The following is an 18,568-nucleotide window of genomic DNA, read 5'->3' on the forward strand; positions in this document are numbered from 1 at the left end:
TTTGAGCGTATTTTTTCTACTGATGTGGTCCAAGCAAAAATTCTCGCGATGCAGCGTTTGATAGACCATTCGATGATTAAGCAATGAAAAAAAAAGTCTAATCAAATTATTTTTTGTTTTAAGAAACAAAATAATTTTTGAAGTGTGCCTTCAGAATGAGCCCTACGTTCCTTTGTTACCACTTCACCGAAAAGCACGTGGCCACCCTTTCAGCTAACACTCATTGCAGGTAGCGACAAGGTGCGAGATGTATGGAAGGGGATGTGAGCTTGCATGGCGTGCCCATTGCGAAGTATAGAAGCCGTATACAGCAGCTTGCAGTATCATTGGCACATTGTGTTGCAGGACTGTCTCCACTACTAGTGCACAGAGACCGAGACAAATAAAGCACATTGTGCGCACTTTCTCTTACATACACTGGTTCTGCAGACAGCCCTGTAGCACAAAGTGCGAACGATACTGCAAGCTACTATACGGTTTGCATACTTCGCAATGAGGGAGCACGCCAAGCAAGCTCACATCGTAAAGCGAACTGAAAAATTGTTGCCTTGACATCGAAGCAACAAGATATATATATAAAATCTCACTGAGAGAGTGGTTGGTGAGTTTAAAAGTAAACACATTTGGGTGAAATACCTCTCCAAAATTTCTAAAGTCAAGATTCAAAAACTGTAAGCTGACCCGACATCTCGGCACCGATTCGGTCTCTTCGTCAGGGGTGACTATTCGGCCGGCTCTGAAACTAGCCTTCTTGGTGGTACCGACCTCTCTAACGTCCTTTTTTCCGTCTTGGTTGTCGCTAGAGTGTTTTTTCCACTTAGACTATAATTTGGCTGGTGATTTTATGCTATTCGTATGACAATTCAACTTTACTTGACTCTCTGGAAAAAATGAATAGGATATAATCAAATAAAAAGAACTAGGAAGTTTGTCATGTGCCACAGGGTGGTCCTGCATATGAGGTTTCGAAGGGCTTTTCGACGCTCCTCTACGGTGTCGGTTGGGACACCAAGAGGTAGTATTGTGAGGCGAGATTTATAAGAATCTTTGAAATAATAAGCGACATGCACACTAAGGGATATCTGTACATGTTGAAATGTTGGAAAAACTGTAGCACATAGGACACAATTACCTGGACGTATTTTGCGACCTCATCGAGAGTCCAATCGCGGCCGCCTTGGCTGTCTGCCTGGTCATCGACGCAGTCATAGACGCGATCCATTTTCTAGCATAAAGGAAATGGTCAAATAAAGTTAGAAACAGCTCATGGCCAGAGTTTTTTACAGCGTATGTAACCACACGCTACTTCAGTTGAAATTTGCTGACTTACTCTGCTGTCGTCATCACACAGCATGTCAAAAGTTTGAGCACTGATTTTGCCAAATCTGTACTGTCTCTGGAGGCACTCTGTCACAATGGCTTCTAGCTGCAAATGAAGTGTAGTTTCGTGAAGGCAGTTCTTAATTCACTAGAACCTCAGAGGCACCTTACTTCAATATCCATTCGGTCCCCAACGCACGTGATGGCGTCTTTTCTGTCTGCCACATTCTCATATTTACCTGAAAAAAAAAAGTTGCTTTTACTCGTAAACAGCACTATAACCAAACCTCAACAAAAATACTTTTATGTAGACTCAAAGCTTACATTTTATTTTAAATGTGTACTGCATGCCCTTGAATGATTTGGCACACAAGCACATGAGTAGTATAAGTCTCGGAGCATAGATTACAGCACCACCTTAGATGGGCTAGGCTAAAAACAGTTCCGCGTCTTACATTGTGTGCTTTATTCGATAAGCTCACCGTAACTGTATGTAGGTAAGAAATGCCCATAAATCAGCTGTTAATACTGAACCTTATAGTGAGGTACAAATCTTGTGGTTATGTTGAAAGGACACTAAAGACCAAAATGCTTTTTCGCGTATTAGTAAGGTACAATTTCACGACACCGAAAACACCACACTTCTCACGACATGAAACTTGTTAAGTTAGAAAATGCAGGAAAGGAAACTGCGGGTGGAGACGCCATCTTGAGATTCAAGCACCAGACACTGTGACGTCATAAATTTTAAAGGCGTCTGCTGGGTCCTACGTACCTTCTAATCGATGAAATTGAAGTACATTGTAATCTGTGGGCGCCATAGACTTAGCATATGAAGTCTCCGAAAATCTCATCGATGTCGCAAAAGTACGAAAACTAGATTGTAGAATTTTTTTACGTCAAGCACGGTGATTATGGTGCAAAATTTTAAAAATGAACCTTCAACCTTAATATTCTCTGCTAATAATGAAGTTATGAAAGTGAGCTTATCACATTAGAGTTCTCAGAGTGCAGTTTATTCATTTTAAGACAACTTATTTTTTCTCTATATTACCCCCTCAAGCATAGTGCATCACATTAAAAATAAGAAAAAAAATGCCCTTTATGAAATCTTGCATTGTTCAGTCTTACATCTTTTGCCTTGCACCAATTTTAACTGGTAGAAATGAACAATTATGTTTTCTGATGTGGCACACATAAGTCGGCGAACTCACTCATGAGTTGACTCACTCAGACTCTGATCGAGCTGTGAGTCGAAGTGAGTGTAGAGGAGTAATTATCTTGGTGAGCTTGTGTCGAGTGAGTCCGGTCAAATAAAGTTTTAATGAGTGTGAGGTTGAGCGAGTCCAGCCCAGGAAAATTTTGGGGAATCTGAGTCCGAGTGAGTCCGAAGCGCAAGATATATCTTCGCGCGAGTCTGAGCAAGTGCCGCTTTTTATGCCGACCTATGGTCCACGTGTAAATTACGTAGTGGGTGCCTTGACATTCTCCTGCTTTTCCGGAGAAGTTCCGGAGAGACATATTTTATGTTGCCATCTCTTTCAAGAAAAATGTCCTTACTAGTTTGCAGACCCTCATAACTCGTATTCCAAGGTACTCTAACAGAAGGCGCCAAAAATAGCACTGATGTTTTACTTGACATTGTTGTGTAAAAAAGCATCGACACCATGCTCAAACAAGCTAATTCTAGGTTAATGGACTCGTGAGTCGACTAAGCTGGACTCACTCAAACTGGGATCGAGACGTGAATCTGAGACAAAGTGAGTTCGGCTCATGAAAATTTTGATGAGTGAACCCTAAGCACGAAATATAATTCATGGGTGAGTCTGAGTGAGCTTCACAATTTTCGCCGACCTATGATGACACAGCATATGTGCTCTGTACGCAAATTTTAAGACAGCCTCCATATGTCGAGTTAATTCATTGTCAATTCATCGAGGATTGATTTATACCCTAACCATTAAAGTTATTGCATAACCACGTTGTCTCATTCAGATCAGTAAGTCTCCGTTTTGCGGGAGGGCACACTTCAGTAGTGTGCATGCTATGCCAGTGGGGCACTCCAAAGGAGTTGCTAAGTGCGCTTATTTCCACGTTTGAATGTTTATCTGCCTTATGACGAGAAATTGACTGCACGCTCTAGCAGATTTCGATGCAAAACGATAACTGCCTGGGCACACTCGCGGCTCTTTTACAAACACGAACGCATGTTGTATACTAACGACAAATGGTGGCCATAAGGTCGTCGAAGGGAAGTTCCTCGTCGCGTTGTTGACCGGCGGTCCTCAGGGCAACGACAGCGAGGATCAGCATCGCAAGAATCGACCTCATCTTGTCCGGAAATTTGTCGCTGTTCGTGGCCCCAGCTACCGCCTTTTTCTTGCTTGCTTCGCCGCCGAGAATGGATCATACCCACTACGCGAACTGCGGTGTTTAGTGGCAAGGCATTAACAAATTGCTTTTAACGAAGCTTAGTAGCGCAGGCAGCTAGCCAGAGCTCCATTTCTCACCCTTGCATCTGGGGCAATCACCAGTAAATTTTAGCTCGGTCTCTCGCTGGCCATGAATGTGAATTTACTTCCCAGTTTGACACAATTACAAATTTCAAAACGCGCGCTAATTTTCGAGCGTGTGGCTAATAAAATGCCAGTTTTGTGAGATTTAATAGTGTGATTAAAGCTACAATTTAACACTTTTACATTAAATTAATGCTTTTAAGCAACAAATAATTTCTAAGTAACTAAACTTTTTTTTATACAAAAAGCCTTATTTTGTTATTCTCGATGAAAGGTAGATATTACGCCAATAATAGGCACGCAAGCGGTAGGATTTACTCCTGGCGTCTAGTCGGCGTGTTTTAAGTAAACTGAAACGCCGCAGTTCGGCACTTTGTAAAGAACGCTGGATGATTTTAAGCAGTTTTTAAAACTTGACGGGTTCTAATGTGGTGAGCCTTAAAGATGCTGACGTCTAAGACTTTCGTGAAGAAAACTAAGAAAGGGAACGTGCTCAAGATCGTTAGAGAACACTACCTTCGTGATGACATTTGGTGTGGATCGAAACTCTGCAAGATATGCAAACACGAAAATCCCAACCTCGAATCGCTGCCACAAAGTTTTAGCGACCTTTTCCCATCGCCCCACTACGTTGTGCCAGACACTAACGTAGTTTTACATCAGGTATGTGGTCAAGTTTTCTTGGAAGTTTCTCAGCTATCCGATATTGAAGGATAACTACATTGAACGCTTGCTGCTCAAAATGTGTGTGTGTGTGTGTGTGTGTGTGTGTGTGCAAGTATCAGGCATCACTAATACAGTGCATTTTCGGTGACGCAGATAGACGTATTAAAGGACTCTGTCTTCAAGAACGTCATTATACTGCAGACAGTTCAGCAAGAACTAAGACATCGACATGCTCCCGGTTACAACGCCATCCGCGAGATTCTGGGGAACAAGGACCGACACTTCTTTGTTTTTACAAACGAGCACCACAAGTACGTAACTGCACGCAGTTACTTTCTTTACGATTGTGCGTTGGTCGCGGAATGACTCGAGTTTTCGTACATTAACCCAGGGAGACATACATAGAACGTGAAGCCGGTGAAAGTGCCAATGACCGCAACGATCGTGCTATCCGCACCAGCGTCAGTTGGTATTGCGAGCACCTATCAAATAGAGTGGACGTTGTGCTTCTCACCAATGATGAAGAGAATCGCACCAAGGCGCAGGCACAGGGCCTCAAAGCATGCACGTGTGAGTATTACGAATCGAATTAGTTCTTCGAACGCGTTGCGCTTGTCGTACATCTGTCGCATTTTGTCCCAATTTTTTGTCATTGCAGTTGCAGAATACGTTCGCAGCCTCAAGGACCATCCAGGTCTCCTGGACAAGCTTGCAAAACTCGAACTTGACGAAGCAGCTGTAAGATTCACCCCACTTAAATGTGCTTTTGATTTATGATTAATGACTTAGTAGTAAACGAATCTTAGTAATAAGCAAATCTGAGCTCAAGTTGGCCCCACATTAGTGATAATACGTAATTAGCTAATGTTGTTCTTGCCATTTCTTTTTTTTTTTTTTGAACAGAAAAAAGCTGATCGCCACTGCATCTATCCTGAACACTTGCCTCAGGCAGAACTGCACCTTGGCATCAAGAGTGGTCGTTTTGAACAGGGAAAGTTTCAGGCTAGCCGAGACAACTACTTGGAAGGAAATGTTGTATTGGGTGATGACGAAGAATCTCGTAGTGTGAGTTACCCTTTTCTCTTCCCTCTGTATGTGCGTCATGTCGGGCTGTACATTCTAATGTGATGTTTTGGCTTTGCTGTGTTGATTACTGTTGCTTGTTTGCCTAGAAGAAGGTGGCTAGTGGTATGCGAGAGTAGTTGAAAGACAGGTGTGTTGCTATCACATGCTATGCCTGATGAACAGTGCAACAAACTTTTGACAAATGTTATTGGTCATCTTTTATTTTGAAATTTATGTAGCAAGTTTCACCATAGGTTATCTTTGACTTAAAATTATAACATTTTGCACAAACTGTCATGATGATACCAACTATCACTCACAAGTTTCATCATGCTATGCATATTTTTTCAGATAAAGTGTTTGCAGTGGCAAAATATCGCTTTATGTGAAATCATTACCAGTGGGCTTGATTGTACCAAGAAGATATTAAAGAAAAAAGAATGTATCTGTGTTTTAAAGGTCTGTCTTCTTAGTAACAGTGTACATACAAGCCTGAATAATTGCAGTATATGCTAAAGTTGCTTATGCATAGGGCAGAAACACATTTGAGTTCAGCACACTTAACTATATACAATGAGAGAACTTGGGTTGGAGTTTTGGTTAACTGACGTGTAGTACAAAATGGCAGTTTCGGAGATGATTATAATGCGACCAGTGACCCTGGTGAAAGGAATAGAACAAGTTGTACGAATGCATCAGTTCGGATTGCAGAGCTATGACAGCGATCAAAGAGTTCATCAGATGGAATGTTGCATGCTGTTTTTTCTTCTCAAGCAAAGGACACAAGTTATGGTTGTTTTTCAACAGCTTATCTACATTTTTCAATCAAAATCTGATCAGATATGTTATCCCTTTACTCAAGACATATAAGTTCGCTTTAGGGGTGCCTATGCGAACTTCCTCTGTAAGACTTATGTGTATTGGCACCTTCAACACCCTTACCGAACTCGGGCAAGCACATATTATATGCATCACTGTATAACAGTCTTTCTGACACCGTGACAGGTTGATACATGCTACAAACTCTTTCTGTCACTCTTGCACCCATCACTAAGGCTAAGTTTATTATTCCACACTACATAACATGAGAACCTCTACATTCCCTCTCTTCCCAAAAACATGCATCCTGTGCACCACGAACAGCACAAGAAGCAGTGCGCAAAGGCCCTAAAGAAACAATTCTCCTCCTCAAATGATATTCTCTATGTTGATACTGCTGATTTCGGGAGCAGGAACCATTATGCAATATCAGTAATAAACTCACAGCCGAGTCGCTGTGGCTGACTCCATTCCTGCCTCTTCAGAGGGAGTGGAAGAGGGGGCTATAGCCTTGGCCCTGAATATATCTAATTTATCTACTATCGTGACTGATACCCTCGATCAAATTGTAGCACTAATCTGGACTCCCGTGCATGTGGGCCTTGCCGGAAATGAGGCGGTTCATGCCAGTGCCAGATTATTTATAGTCTGGGCACATGCATACGATGTGTTTCAACTCGCTTCGTAAGAAGCGCTGTTTACAGTATAAAATCGCCTTATTTCATTTCATGAGACTTGCACACGCTATCGATTGATCTTCCCACCACTGTTGCGCAGATCCCCGCGCGAGTGCGAAATTTTGCAGTGACAGCTGCAGACTCTCACCTTTTGTTCCCCTTACCCCCTACAGTGCATTCATCTGTCATGTTACCCTTCTCTCTATTGTACATTCTGAACCTTTTCCACAGCAGACTTAAACCACATTATACGGCACTGCCCTAAACACCCTCTTCCCCCTTTCGAGGCCTGACATTCGGGAAGGCATCCTGGAGTGGGCTGAGAGTGTAGAGGACAACTTTAAGCAGCTGCTTTCCTCCGCCCTCTGTCCTATTGCCCCCTTTCCTTTAACCAGAAATAAAGCTTTTAATTTATTCTTTTTTCTAACTGACAGTGTCAGGTCGTAGCCCTTCTGCATCATTGTGTTTGATCGTTAGTCCATTTGTAACTCAACTTTTCAAATTTTAACCACTGACTGATTGTCTGCTATGCCAGTGCACTAAAATCTCTCCTAGATTGGCTTCATGGGTTCATCGCATTTTCTCAACCTTTACTTTAATCTGATGCTGTCAATAAATCCATGTGCTCATTATCTTGGTTTTTCTCTCCTCAATAAAGATATTGATTCAAGGCAGAAGCAACTTGAACCGAGCTGTTCATGAGGACTTGGTGGTGGTGGAGATTTTTCCTGAAGACCAGTGGTCACTGCCATCTGGACTTGTACTTGTGGATGAAACGCAAGATGAAGAAGACAAAACCGTGAGATCTTGTCCAAAATTGGTTATATGTGTTTACGCTTAAGTATTTCTATACTAATTAATATCCACTGTAAATTATTGTTATAGTGGACAGCTCAGATAATATGGACAATATCGGCCGCTTGAATTTCAACAGACACAACTTTTCTATACATTAGCTGTGGGCTTGGTAATTTGTGGCTAACTCTTGTCTCATTTGCGACTGGAAATGTCATTCACATGATTAGTCTGCTCGCTCTAAAAAGCGTTGCTGTGCCAAAAATTTTACGTCATGTATAATTAAATCAAGATTGTTGTATGAAAACTGCACACATACTAGCCTACTGTGATGTGTATTTGTGAAAGTTACATTGCATCAAGCTGTGCTTTCTTAGTTTTAGCATTCTTGAGAATGCCTAAGAGAAAGAGTGTGGGAGTCGTCATAACAATGAATTGTATTAGATCAGCCTTCCTGAGCTCCGTTGCTGCCACAGATGTTTCACGTGCCACTGTGTGTTTTTCACAGCACTGTACCGTTCGTCAAGTATCTTTATAGTCTTACAACTAGCTCAGTAAAGGCAAACTGATATTGAGTGTTAAAAGCGTGCCTCTATTTCCATCAGGATGAAGAAGAGTCTGTGAAGCTGAAACCAGGCCCTGCCAAATCCAAACGCGTTCCAAGTGGTCGCATAGTGGGTATTTTGAGGCGAAAGTGGCGACCGTACTGTGGGATTCTTGCACCGTCTACGATCAAGGAGGTGTGTTGGCTTTACGCTGTTTTCTTATTAACTTTTATCTATTTAAGCAAGTTCATCTTTTTAGCAAAAAGTAACATATTAAGAGCGTGTTTTACGATAGTGTGAGATTGACCTAATTGATTGCATGCTTGTAGTGTCTGTCCAGTTTATGATGTTCTAGCCAAGATTGTGGAATAATCAAATACAGTCGAATGCCTATTGATTAGCTTTATTTCACCACCCGTAGGGATGGGAGCATGCCTTTATACTCCATCTCACAACTTCCTTGCAGCACTGCCTAAGCTATGCGAAGTACACAGGCAGTATCCTTGAGTAGCACATAATACAGTTTTGGATGTGACTGTTTCACTATCAACGAGATACCCGGGTTTTGAACGGGGGTTCCTGCATCACATGTTAAAGGGATACATAGTGCTTTAGGCCCTTCGCGCATGCACTTCACTTTTACTGAAGTATTGCGGCTATCACTGGCGGGTAACTGTAATAGCCACTCTAACTGTGATGCATTAAGCAACATAGCAGCCCACATAAAACCCAGACCATTTGCTTTCATCCGAATTCGTGCTTCTAACTTCGTCTTTGCCCAGAGAGGAAGAACTAGGCAGTATAATCTGTCATCACTTAGTCTCATCTAATGCTCAGGACAAACCATTAGGTATCTTTTTTTGCTATTATTTGGATAGCTCATTTGTTATGATTCTACTAGGACTGATTGATTGATATGTGGGGTTTAACGTCCCAAAATCGCCATATGATTATGAGAGGCGCCGTAGTGGAAGACCGGAAATTTCGACCACCTGGGGTTCTTTAACATGCACGAAAATCTGAGCACACAGGCCTACAACATTTCCGTCTCCATTGGAAATGCAGCTGCCGCAGCCGAGATTCGATCCCGCGACTTGCTGGTCCGCAGCCGAGTACCTTAGCCACTAGACCACCTTGGCTGGATGATTTCACTAGGACTACCAAGGCATTCCGAGCTGTAGAACTGAGCAGGCACCACAGCATTAGTGACAATAATGCATTGGCAATGTGAAACACCTTGTCTATATTGTTTTCTGTGTCAATAATTTGCTCTTGCACTGAAGAAGAATACGCGATGGCCTCTGATGAAAGTGCATCGACTGAATCTGCAGAACGCTGTTGGTCAAACAACCAGTATTTTCTGAAAAAAGCAAGGTTAATAGCACTAAATGCATTTGGGGCTGTCGAAAAAGAACCTGATGAAAGCACGAGTATAGAAGTTGTAACAGAAAGAACTCCATTTTTCACAAACACGGGCGAGCGCACCTTGAACGAGTGAGTTTCTGAACATGAAGGCATTCCCGAAAGGCATTTCCAAAAAGGTTTTGGCGTGTGATAGTAACTGCAGGGAGCGAGTATCGAGAGTAAGTAAGCCGACACCAAAGAGACAATGAGCAGACGATGGATGCGGATGAACACCTATTGAGGAGCTTTTGCTTTTCTATTGGCTAACAGCTCTGCAGCTTCCACAGTGCTGCAAGGCACTACTGAAGTGGAGTATCGGTATGAAATTGATGACTTGAGATGAAAATGAACTAATAAGCAATGTGGACAATCATGCATTGTTTCCATAAATTTAATCTTCATGACAAAAGCATAATGTCATAGGCATTATACAAAGTATTACTGTCACATATAGAGGAGATGTGCTAAGATGGGGATTCAAATGCATAAATTCACATACGTATTTAGCTTGTCTGTATCCTGCAACATAGGATTGTGTGTCTTAGCACATCATGCATGAAACTAACGTTTTCGCTACATGTGCTCAGGCTACCCGGCATTTATTTGTGCCGGCTGAACGAAGAATCCCCAAGATACGCATCGAGACACGGCAAGCCGAGACCTTGTGCCGACAACGCATTGTGGTTTCCATAGACAGCTGGCCGAGAGACTCTCGATACCCACTGGTGAGTGAAGATGCTTTGTTTTTTCTTTCAGTGGAATTACAGGTAAGTCCCCTACTTTGACGCTGTGGGTAGAGGTAGTTTGCTGGCTTTTATTCACTGGCTAAGGTTCTCTTGTGTTATTGGTGTTTGTTTTCCTTGAATTTAAAACAAAATTTCATAACGATGCAGCCTTCTTTTCATATTTGGTACTGAGATGACCTCCTGGCCTTTTAGTTTATGTGTTAACATTTATTTGGAAAAAGCAGGCACAATACTATGAAGTGTTACATGTACATACAAAGGTCTGTGCATGCAGTGGACTTAAACCTTTTTGGTTTAACTTATTCAGAAGAACTGCAGTCAGAAGAGGTGATTTTAGTGGGGGGACACTGAACAAGATATCGGTACTGGATATAATTTAGTGTTTCAATGGAAACTTGATTTAGGCTCTCTCTGTCAAGTCATAAAGATTAGTGTGACACTCTGCATTCAGCATCTCCCCAGTGAAATTTTTGCGATCGCTGCCACTGAGACATGGTGCGTGTGTTTGTTTTAATACATGTACTTTTTCAGGGCCATTTGGTACGCGCTCTTGGTGAAATCGGAGACAGGGCCACTGAGAATCAAGTCCTCCTGTTGGAGCACGACATTCCACACCAATGCTTTTCACGAGCTGTGCTGGACTGCCTTCCTTCAACACCTTGGACTATTGGACCTAAGGTATGTGTTGCCTTAAATATGAAGGTCTTGCCACTTCTGAGAAGGGTCACGTGGCAAAAGGCTTGCCTGTGGGACAAAAAGTCACAGGACCACCAGTACACTTCTTGGCTCCAGGTACTTTAGCTGTGCATTGAATCTGTCTTTGTGGTGTTCACATGGCTCAAAAATATTTAAAGATAGCGTAGTTTGTGTGACTCGGCTTAAAGCCACACCTGTCCGTGCCCCTAGTTCTCAGAATAAGCGGCGTCCATGTCGCATAAAGGGCACAGTAAAACCTGCACATCCCTACATGGTAGACACCCGGAGCGCGCTAGGTGCATCGTGTAGGACGTTTTCTCCTGTTCAAACCTGCATATCTTTTAACTGACAATGAGCTTGCACACCTTCCAGCTGGGGGTAAAGATTGGTGCTACTCAACGCATTTGTCTTAGACATTTGCTGCATGTCCCTCATTATACTCTGGTGTTTCAGCGGAATTTATTCATCGTGCTCGTTGTGTCTGGCTATTTAACATGTTTTAATGTTCAAATAATGTACTGTTTACTCTATGAGACTTGACATAATGGCAAAACGACGCATTTGTCATTGAAACTTGCTATGTTTTGGTATGCCACAATGCCTTACCAACTTGCAATACTTTCAAGATTATTGATTCCCATAGTGTGTGTGATGGAGAATCGGACTTCCTGAAATAAAACGAAACCAGTGATTAAGAATGACTGTATTACAACTAAATATTCAAAGGAAGCTTCCACCCCCAGCACACTTGAACCAGTTTATGCATAAATAAGCTATCTCAACCATGACCAAGTTGTACAACTAACAGTATATCGCCATAAAATTTGTCAAAGTGGTACAAACTGACAGTACTCAGCCATGATGCACAGCAGGTTACTAATGCAACGTGCACCAGCTATCTAGAAGCCCAAATCATTATCTGTCAAGAACACCAATACCTTCCTGGCACAGAGCTGCACGCAACAGGGATTCTAGCGACATCTGTGAAAAGAAGCATGCTGTTCAATAAATGCGCTGTTTTGGTGGTGTACCGAACTTCTTGGCATGAAGCAGCTTCTCCATTGGCATGAGGAATGTGCATAACTTCATTTTTCGGTTCTGTGACAGGAGGAGCAAGGACGCAAAGACCTTCGTCACCTGTGCATATGCAGCGTGGACCCTCCAGGCTGCACGGATATCGACGATGCCTTGCACTGCAGGGAGCTCCCCAGTGGTAATTACGAGGTAAGCTCGCTGATGAGCTCATTCATTTTGGACCATAAGCATACCTGCCCTGCCAGCGCTACGCTTGACTGGTTATTAGTAGAGCAGGCTACTTATCAATGTCAGCATACAGGCATTGATGTCACAAACGAAAACCGTGAGGCCTTTATGACGTTAACAAACGTACTGATACTGTATTAGGAGTTGCTAGCTCCAAACAGCAGAAAACTGGTTGAGCAGGATCGAAGTTAGTCTGAATGCATGTTCACGAAAGATCAAATGGATTTCCAAGCAAAATGAATGATACATTTTGATTACTGGCTCCTCCACAGTTCTTAAAATGTCATTATATTTAATTATTGTCCGTTTCTAGCCAGTTCTTGTTGTAGTATATAATGCTTTTGTCTCAACTAAGCAGTGATTTGTCAAGCTCTTGAATATATCAGCTCATGCCAGCTGTTTTTTTTTTTTTCAATATACTTAAATTACGAAAAACTCTGACTGAAATTCAGTGCTAGGTGCACTGTGTATTTTGCCAGAAAATTACTGGGCAGGGACTTGGTATGTGTCCTGTGAACCTTACTGCTGTAAATTTGTATTATCCTGAGCTGCTTGCTTTACTGTCATCTCACGTGTGAAGCAGCCTTGTCAACTTGAAGGAAACATGAAGTACTAAAAGATGAACTTTGAACCATAGTTGGCTTATTGTTGTCTTTTCTTGGCTAGTTTTAGTGGTATCTTCCGTGGCAGCAGGACAGTATTAAATTTTGTTTGAACATCAATCTATTGCAAGTTTGGCATGCGTTTAGAAGGATATCCTCGAAATATAGTGTGCTTGAACATGCCCTCCACACAACTTCTTTAGGTCGGTGTCCACATTGCTGATGTCTCCCATTTTGTACGGCCTAAGACTGCCTTGGACCAGGAAGCAGCCAACAGGGGTACTACTGTATACTTGGTGGACCAGGTTAGTCACCAGTAGCGCACGCATGAAGCATTGTCACACTTCAGCATGTTTATGCCTTACTTAGGGTGTCTCCCCCTGTTCTGCCTTTGCAGAGGATAGACATGGTTCCAGAATTGTTGAGCTCGGACCTGTGTTCTTTGAGAGGAGGAGAGGAGAGGCACGATGGCTCAGGCTGCTCTCACACTACTTTTTGCCATTGGAAAAATCAGTGTTTCTTATACTTTGTCTTTGCTGAGCTTGTCTTGTCAAAGATGGTATACAGTGTGCACTAAATTTAGTTAGGTGTCTCCTTTTGTGAAACTTGTGAACTACTCTCTAAAGGCTACCTATAATGCTTCAGGTGATCCACCGCAACATTAAACTTGATGGCTGTTGTATGTGTGGACTCGGGTAATCAAAGAGTGCCAGCCCAAATTTCTCAAGTTTGTTATATGTCAGTAATATTGTGCAAGGGGATTTATTTGTCTTTTGAAGAACGAACTTTACCATGAATAGTTTTCTACCATGTGCTGCGACTCCATTAGTAATGCAGGACTTGCATGGAAAATTCACTGGCATGCAAAATGATGAGTTTTCTTTCATTTTAACAGTTAATGTGTTCTTTGTTCATATGAGACACAGCTTGTCTTCGTTTACCCTACAGAAATTGATAGCTTTCTGCGTCATAGCCAGAGTACATATACACTCAAACCTCGTTATAATGAAGTTGAAGGGGAGTGACAATTATTTCGCTATATCCATTATTTTGTCATATCGATTATAAAAGTTTGTGGCAATGTATGCTCAGATGGGCGCACACCTATAAGCATGCAAAAAAGGAAACCGCCTCGCGGCCTGATGTACCGCTACGCGACCACCCGTGCGATGGAAAATAAGCACAGTCGAATCTCATTGATTCGAACACGCTTAATTCGAACTCATGCTGAGGTCCCTGTGAAAGCTATGTGTATTCCAATGGATGAAAACGCCCTGTAATTCAAACGCGCAAGCATTTGGGATGGTTAATTCAGACATACCGCTCTCCGAAAATGCTCTCAGCACCATGCCCAATCCCGCAGCGGCACCTCTCAATGCTGCGCGTGAAGAAGGAAAAGAAAAGGAAAGAAAAGACTGTGGCGGTTTGTTTGCTCTCTTTCAAATGCCAATCTGCGATGCGCCTGTGCCACGCTTCTCCCTTTTCCGTCTCTGCACGTGAAGACCCTTCTCCATTGAAGGCCGCATGCGGAGAGAGAGAAAAAAAAAGTGAAGCTGTCGCGGGGACTCCTCCTTTCTCAGTGCAGAGGGTAGCAGAGAAGACGCAGTCGTTGCCAAGTGAGAGAAAAATCGCTTTGCACCGCGGCGCTACTTCTTGGTCATGTTACCCGCTGAGCGCTTCCTCAATTCTCTCCGCTGGCTGTGTGAGGAGGATGGCTCTCTCAGTTGCATGGGGCATGGCTGTAAAGTCGGCGCGGGAGTTATGAAAGAGCCGCGTCGAACAAGCGTCGAACTCCGCAGAAAACAATGTACTTAACACACTACGGTCGTGTTTTTTTTTTCGATAGACTATTTGATAGACTAATTTAGTTCATTATATCGATTTACCGGTCAAATTTACTTCATTACAACGAAGTTTTAAATGCATGGTTCTCAATGGAGCTTTCAAGGAAAGTTTCATTTACTTCGTTATATCCATTATTCCATTATATCTCATTACATTATAAATCGGTTTGAGTGTAACACTGTTGCCTTGGTTTTTCTTAGGTTGGCCTTTTCTGTAGTCTGGGAGATGACACCAGAAGCCGAAGTTGTCCATACAGACTTCCACAAGTCTATCATAAAGTCCAGGGTAAGGGAACTGTTGGGCTAGTCTCCTTCTGTCTCAACTGCATGGGTATTTAATGAGCCACAAATATTCTAAACAAGTACCAAGTGTGAAAACTGATTAGTACATTTTAACACGAAAGTTTTTCATGCCGAGGTCCACCAAGACCTTGGTGATGTATCTTTGTTATGAGTATGACTGGTAAGGAGAATACTACTAAGTGGGAAAAAAAAAATTGTGAGAAAGAGTTCCCCACCAGGAAACGTACCTCCAAATCCTTAGCCCGCGACTATGAGCACCCCGGCACTGTGCCAATTGAGTTACCCTGGCAGATGCAAGGCACTCAGCAAACCTGCCTTATGTCTCTCACACATTCTGTCATGTACTGTGCTGTCTGTTCGCGAGACTGCGTGGTGCCAATAAGGAACGATTCGTCGGTGACACAGTTCAAGCATGGCGCCCAAGATTGTGTGCACAGTTTCAGAGGCCATAGTTAAAGCATCTTCAATGAAGCAAAACACACTGGTCGCACTAGCATTGGTAGTCTAGACGCAGTCATGTTCTTTGCCTTTTGCTTCATGTTTGCGTGTGATGGCTCATTGTCAGAGTTGTGCAGCTCCCACATGCATCAACAGTGTTTCACTGCTGACTACTTCGAATGGGATAGCACTGAATAGTAAAGCTGCTGCAGTAAGCACTGCAGAAATGAAATGATGTGGACGGGTGAATGTCGTGCTTTGGGGGAGCAAGACAGAGGCCAGTGGTACATGGAATGCTTGTGCGTGTTCGCGGCTCGAGCTACAAACCTCGCTCTGCTTTCCATGTTGCTATAGCACAGTTATGTAGTGTATGCATGAGCACAGGCGTAGGTTACCTTTTTACTCAGGAGCACACATCGTGCCATTTCTCTCATTAATTGACGATTTTAGAAGTGCCTATGGAGTACCAATGTTTAGTGTGTGCTTGTTGATATCATCTTTGCTTGGGATTTTTGACACGTTCTTTTCAGGTATACGTTGATTCAGTTGCCACAATAGTTAAATCATGATCATGGGTGTTAGTTGTCGTGATAAACATGTACCACTCAGCATCAGCCTGAGTGCATCCACACCAAATGGTGCTACTATAGCTGCCAAGCACGAATAGACATTGTACACACTTTCATAATCACAACATAATAAGGACTACTTCTCTGAAGGCGCTTCTCACTTTTGTGTTATACCAATTCCTATGACATAGCCATGTTTTTTTTCATAATCTGTGGCTTGCCTCTGCAGTATTTAGAACCCTTCATTGCCAATTCTTTCCACATCTTCCTCTTCAGGGCCTTGATTTTTTTAATATTACTGTTCCATAACAGTGTTTTTTTATTATTGGCTGCCATTCGGGTATCCACCACTCACAAATAATAGTGAGACAAGCACTGTGTCTTTGGCTGATATGTTTTCATGCCAGGGGATTTGAAATAATAGGCCTCAGTAGTCTTTATTGTTTTCTTTTCCCATTTTTAGACATCTTCATTTTAATGATGTATGCTCGCTGATCTCTGGTGAAGGTGCATGCTATATTTCATGCCGATTCTGTTCTTTCAAAACAGGCTGCGCTGACATACGCCGAGGCCCAAGCACGCATCGACGACAAAGCCAAAGCAGATGATTTGACTTTAGGGTTGCGGGGTCTCAATAAGCTTGCCAAACTTCTCAAGGCAAGACGAATTGCGAACGGGTAAGCTATGCTCTGTAATTCTGCGTATTCAGTGACAGCTTGAGGGTCTCAGGGTGAAAATTCTCATTCATTTTTTCTTTATAATTTGGCAAATACTCGAGATAAATATTAGGGTATTCGAATTAACTTCAGTTTTAACTTAAATTATTAGAAATTTTAAAGTGTTTGAAGTAAATAAATATGTGCTGCATTTAACCCCTGTAAATGTGGTTTCACTGCTGTAGAGGGTTGCTGTGCCATGAAAATACCTATCCAGGGGAAATTTGCACTGCTATGAAGCTTCACTTCAAGCAAAATGAACAACATTAGTACTCTGTCTACTGGCTTAATGCTCTAAGTGTATAAGCTTTAATACTTCACATATTTTACAGGTTATTACTAGCATTCTGCTTGTAATACTGCTACTATTCAAAGTTGCGTTCACTTCCGTTGAACCAAAAAGAACAACACTTACACAGGTCTTGTTTGAGCTTAAAAAAGTTTCATACAGATTAGTTAAGTGATAACAAATATCATTATTTTTTTATAATATGCCAATAGGCTATTTGAATTCAATGTAAAATTATTTGATATAATCACTATTCGAATTCATTTACAGTTTAAAGTTAACTGTTTGCCCAAGCGAGATTTTTATACTTAGTATACAAAGTGTTTAAAAAAAGAAACCATATGTGTATAGCTTCTTTTGGATCTTAGGACATGAATCCTTAATTGTTTTATACAGTACTCGATGTTTATGAAAATATGAAGTGCATTTAGCTTTGTCATATTAAAATATGCTATATTAATAATTTAAGTGTCAACTGTCAATACATATTCAACTACTTGTGGCTCACTGGTTATGGTGATGTGTTTCTTGCATAATGTTGATTGATTGATATGTGGGGTTTAACGTCCCAAAACCACTATATGATTATGAGAGACGCCGTAGTAGAGGGCTCCGGAAATTTAGACCACCTGGGGTTCTTTAACGTGCACCCAAATCTGAGCACACAGGCCTACAACATTTCCGCCTCCATCGGAAATGCAGCCGCCGCAGCCGGGATTCGATCTTGCATAATGTTGTGGACTTGATTTCTGCCTCTTACTACTTCTGCATTATGACTGAAAAGAAACGCAGAAAGGCTCTCACTCTAATCTATATGTTTGGGGTGATTTGTGGTACTGTGATGTATAGCAGTTAGATTATCTATGATAATAATTTGTTAGCCTATGTTAACCTTGTTGGTCTGAGACCATAAAATTTATAGACTTATTGATCAATTGATCAACTGACAGTCTCACAACTTATCAATCATTCAATTTGGTTCATGTTCATATGCCTTTGAGTGCTGGCTACTGGCTGTATAACTTATAATGCTCCAGTATAATTAGCTGCATGCATGCTCATTTTATCTACAGAACGGGCCTTCAACATAAGGCTAGCATAGCCCTTTGGTGCCACCTATTCAGTTATGATCAGGTTTTGCCCCATTATTAAAAGCTGTGGAAAGCCCATTATTGACTGCTACATTTTCTCATTGAATGCCTTATTACAGCTTCCTGGAATCAAGCTACACTGAAACCTCACTGTAACAAAGTTTAATCTCAACACGGAAATAAGTTTATTGCATCCGAAATTCG

General features: G+C 42.0%; 2 protein-coding genes across 3 annotated transcripts in view; one reads left to right on the plus strand and one right to left on the minus strand.

Moving 5' to 3' along the window:
- Positions 1 to 869: 869 nt before the first annotated feature.
- LOC119169255 (uncharacterized) lies at positions 870 to 3,902 on the minus strand. The gene is made up of 5 exons (XM_075885932.1): positions 3,543 to 3,902; positions 1,492 to 1,559; positions 1,331 to 1,426; positions 1,073 to 1,225; positions 870 to 881 (listed from the first exon to the last, which is right to left on the minus strand). Exons 1-5 carry the CDS (start codon positions 3,649 to 3,651, stop codon positions 870 to 872), a joined length of 438 nt encoding a protein of 145 aa, XP_075742047.1. The 5' UTR covers positions 3,652 to 3,902.
- Positions 3,903 to 4,138: 236 nt separating this feature from the next.
- The window catches only part of Dis3 (exosome complex exonuclease RRP44-like protein Dis3), a 52,712-nt gene continuing 38,282 nt past the window's right edge, over positions 4,139 to 18,568 (plus strand). For both annotated transcript variants that reach the window (XM_037421097.2, XM_075880419.1), the window contains exons 1-14: positions 4,139 to 4,499; positions 4,656 to 4,813; positions 4,894 to 5,072; positions 5,161 to 5,240; positions 5,406 to 5,567; positions 7,722 to 7,862; positions 8,464 to 8,598; positions 10,395 to 10,532; positions 11,085 to 11,231; positions 12,357 to 12,473; positions 13,318 to 13,419; positions 13,512 to 13,576; positions 15,160 to 15,244; positions 16,818 to 16,945. In XM_037421097.2, the coding sequence (XP_037276994.2) occupies positions 4,281 to 4,499; positions 4,656 to 4,813; positions 4,894 to 5,072; positions 5,161 to 5,240; positions 5,406 to 5,567; positions 7,722 to 7,862; positions 8,464 to 8,598; positions 10,395 to 10,532; positions 11,085 to 11,231; positions 12,357 to 12,473; positions 13,318 to 13,419; positions 13,512 to 13,576; positions 15,160 to 15,244; positions 16,818 to 16,945 (1,856 nt within the window). In that variant the 5' untranslated portion in view covers positions 4,139 to 4,280. The remainder of the gene's footprint in view (positions 4,500 to 4,655; positions 4,814 to 4,893; positions 5,073 to 5,160; positions 5,241 to 5,405; positions 5,568 to 7,721; positions 7,863 to 8,463; positions 8,599 to 10,394; positions 10,533 to 11,084; positions 11,232 to 12,356; positions 12,474 to 13,317; positions 13,420 to 13,511; positions 13,577 to 15,159; positions 15,245 to 16,817; positions 16,946 to 18,568) is intronic.

This window comes from Rhipicephalus microplus, chromosome 2 (genome assembly GCF_043290135.1).
Source record: "Rhipicephalus microplus isolate Deutch F79 chromosome 2, USDA_Rmic, whole genome shotgun sequence".
NCBI classification, from domain to species: Eukaryota; Metazoa; Arthropoda; class Arachnida; order Ixodida; family Ixodidae; genus Rhipicephalus; species Rhipicephalus microplus.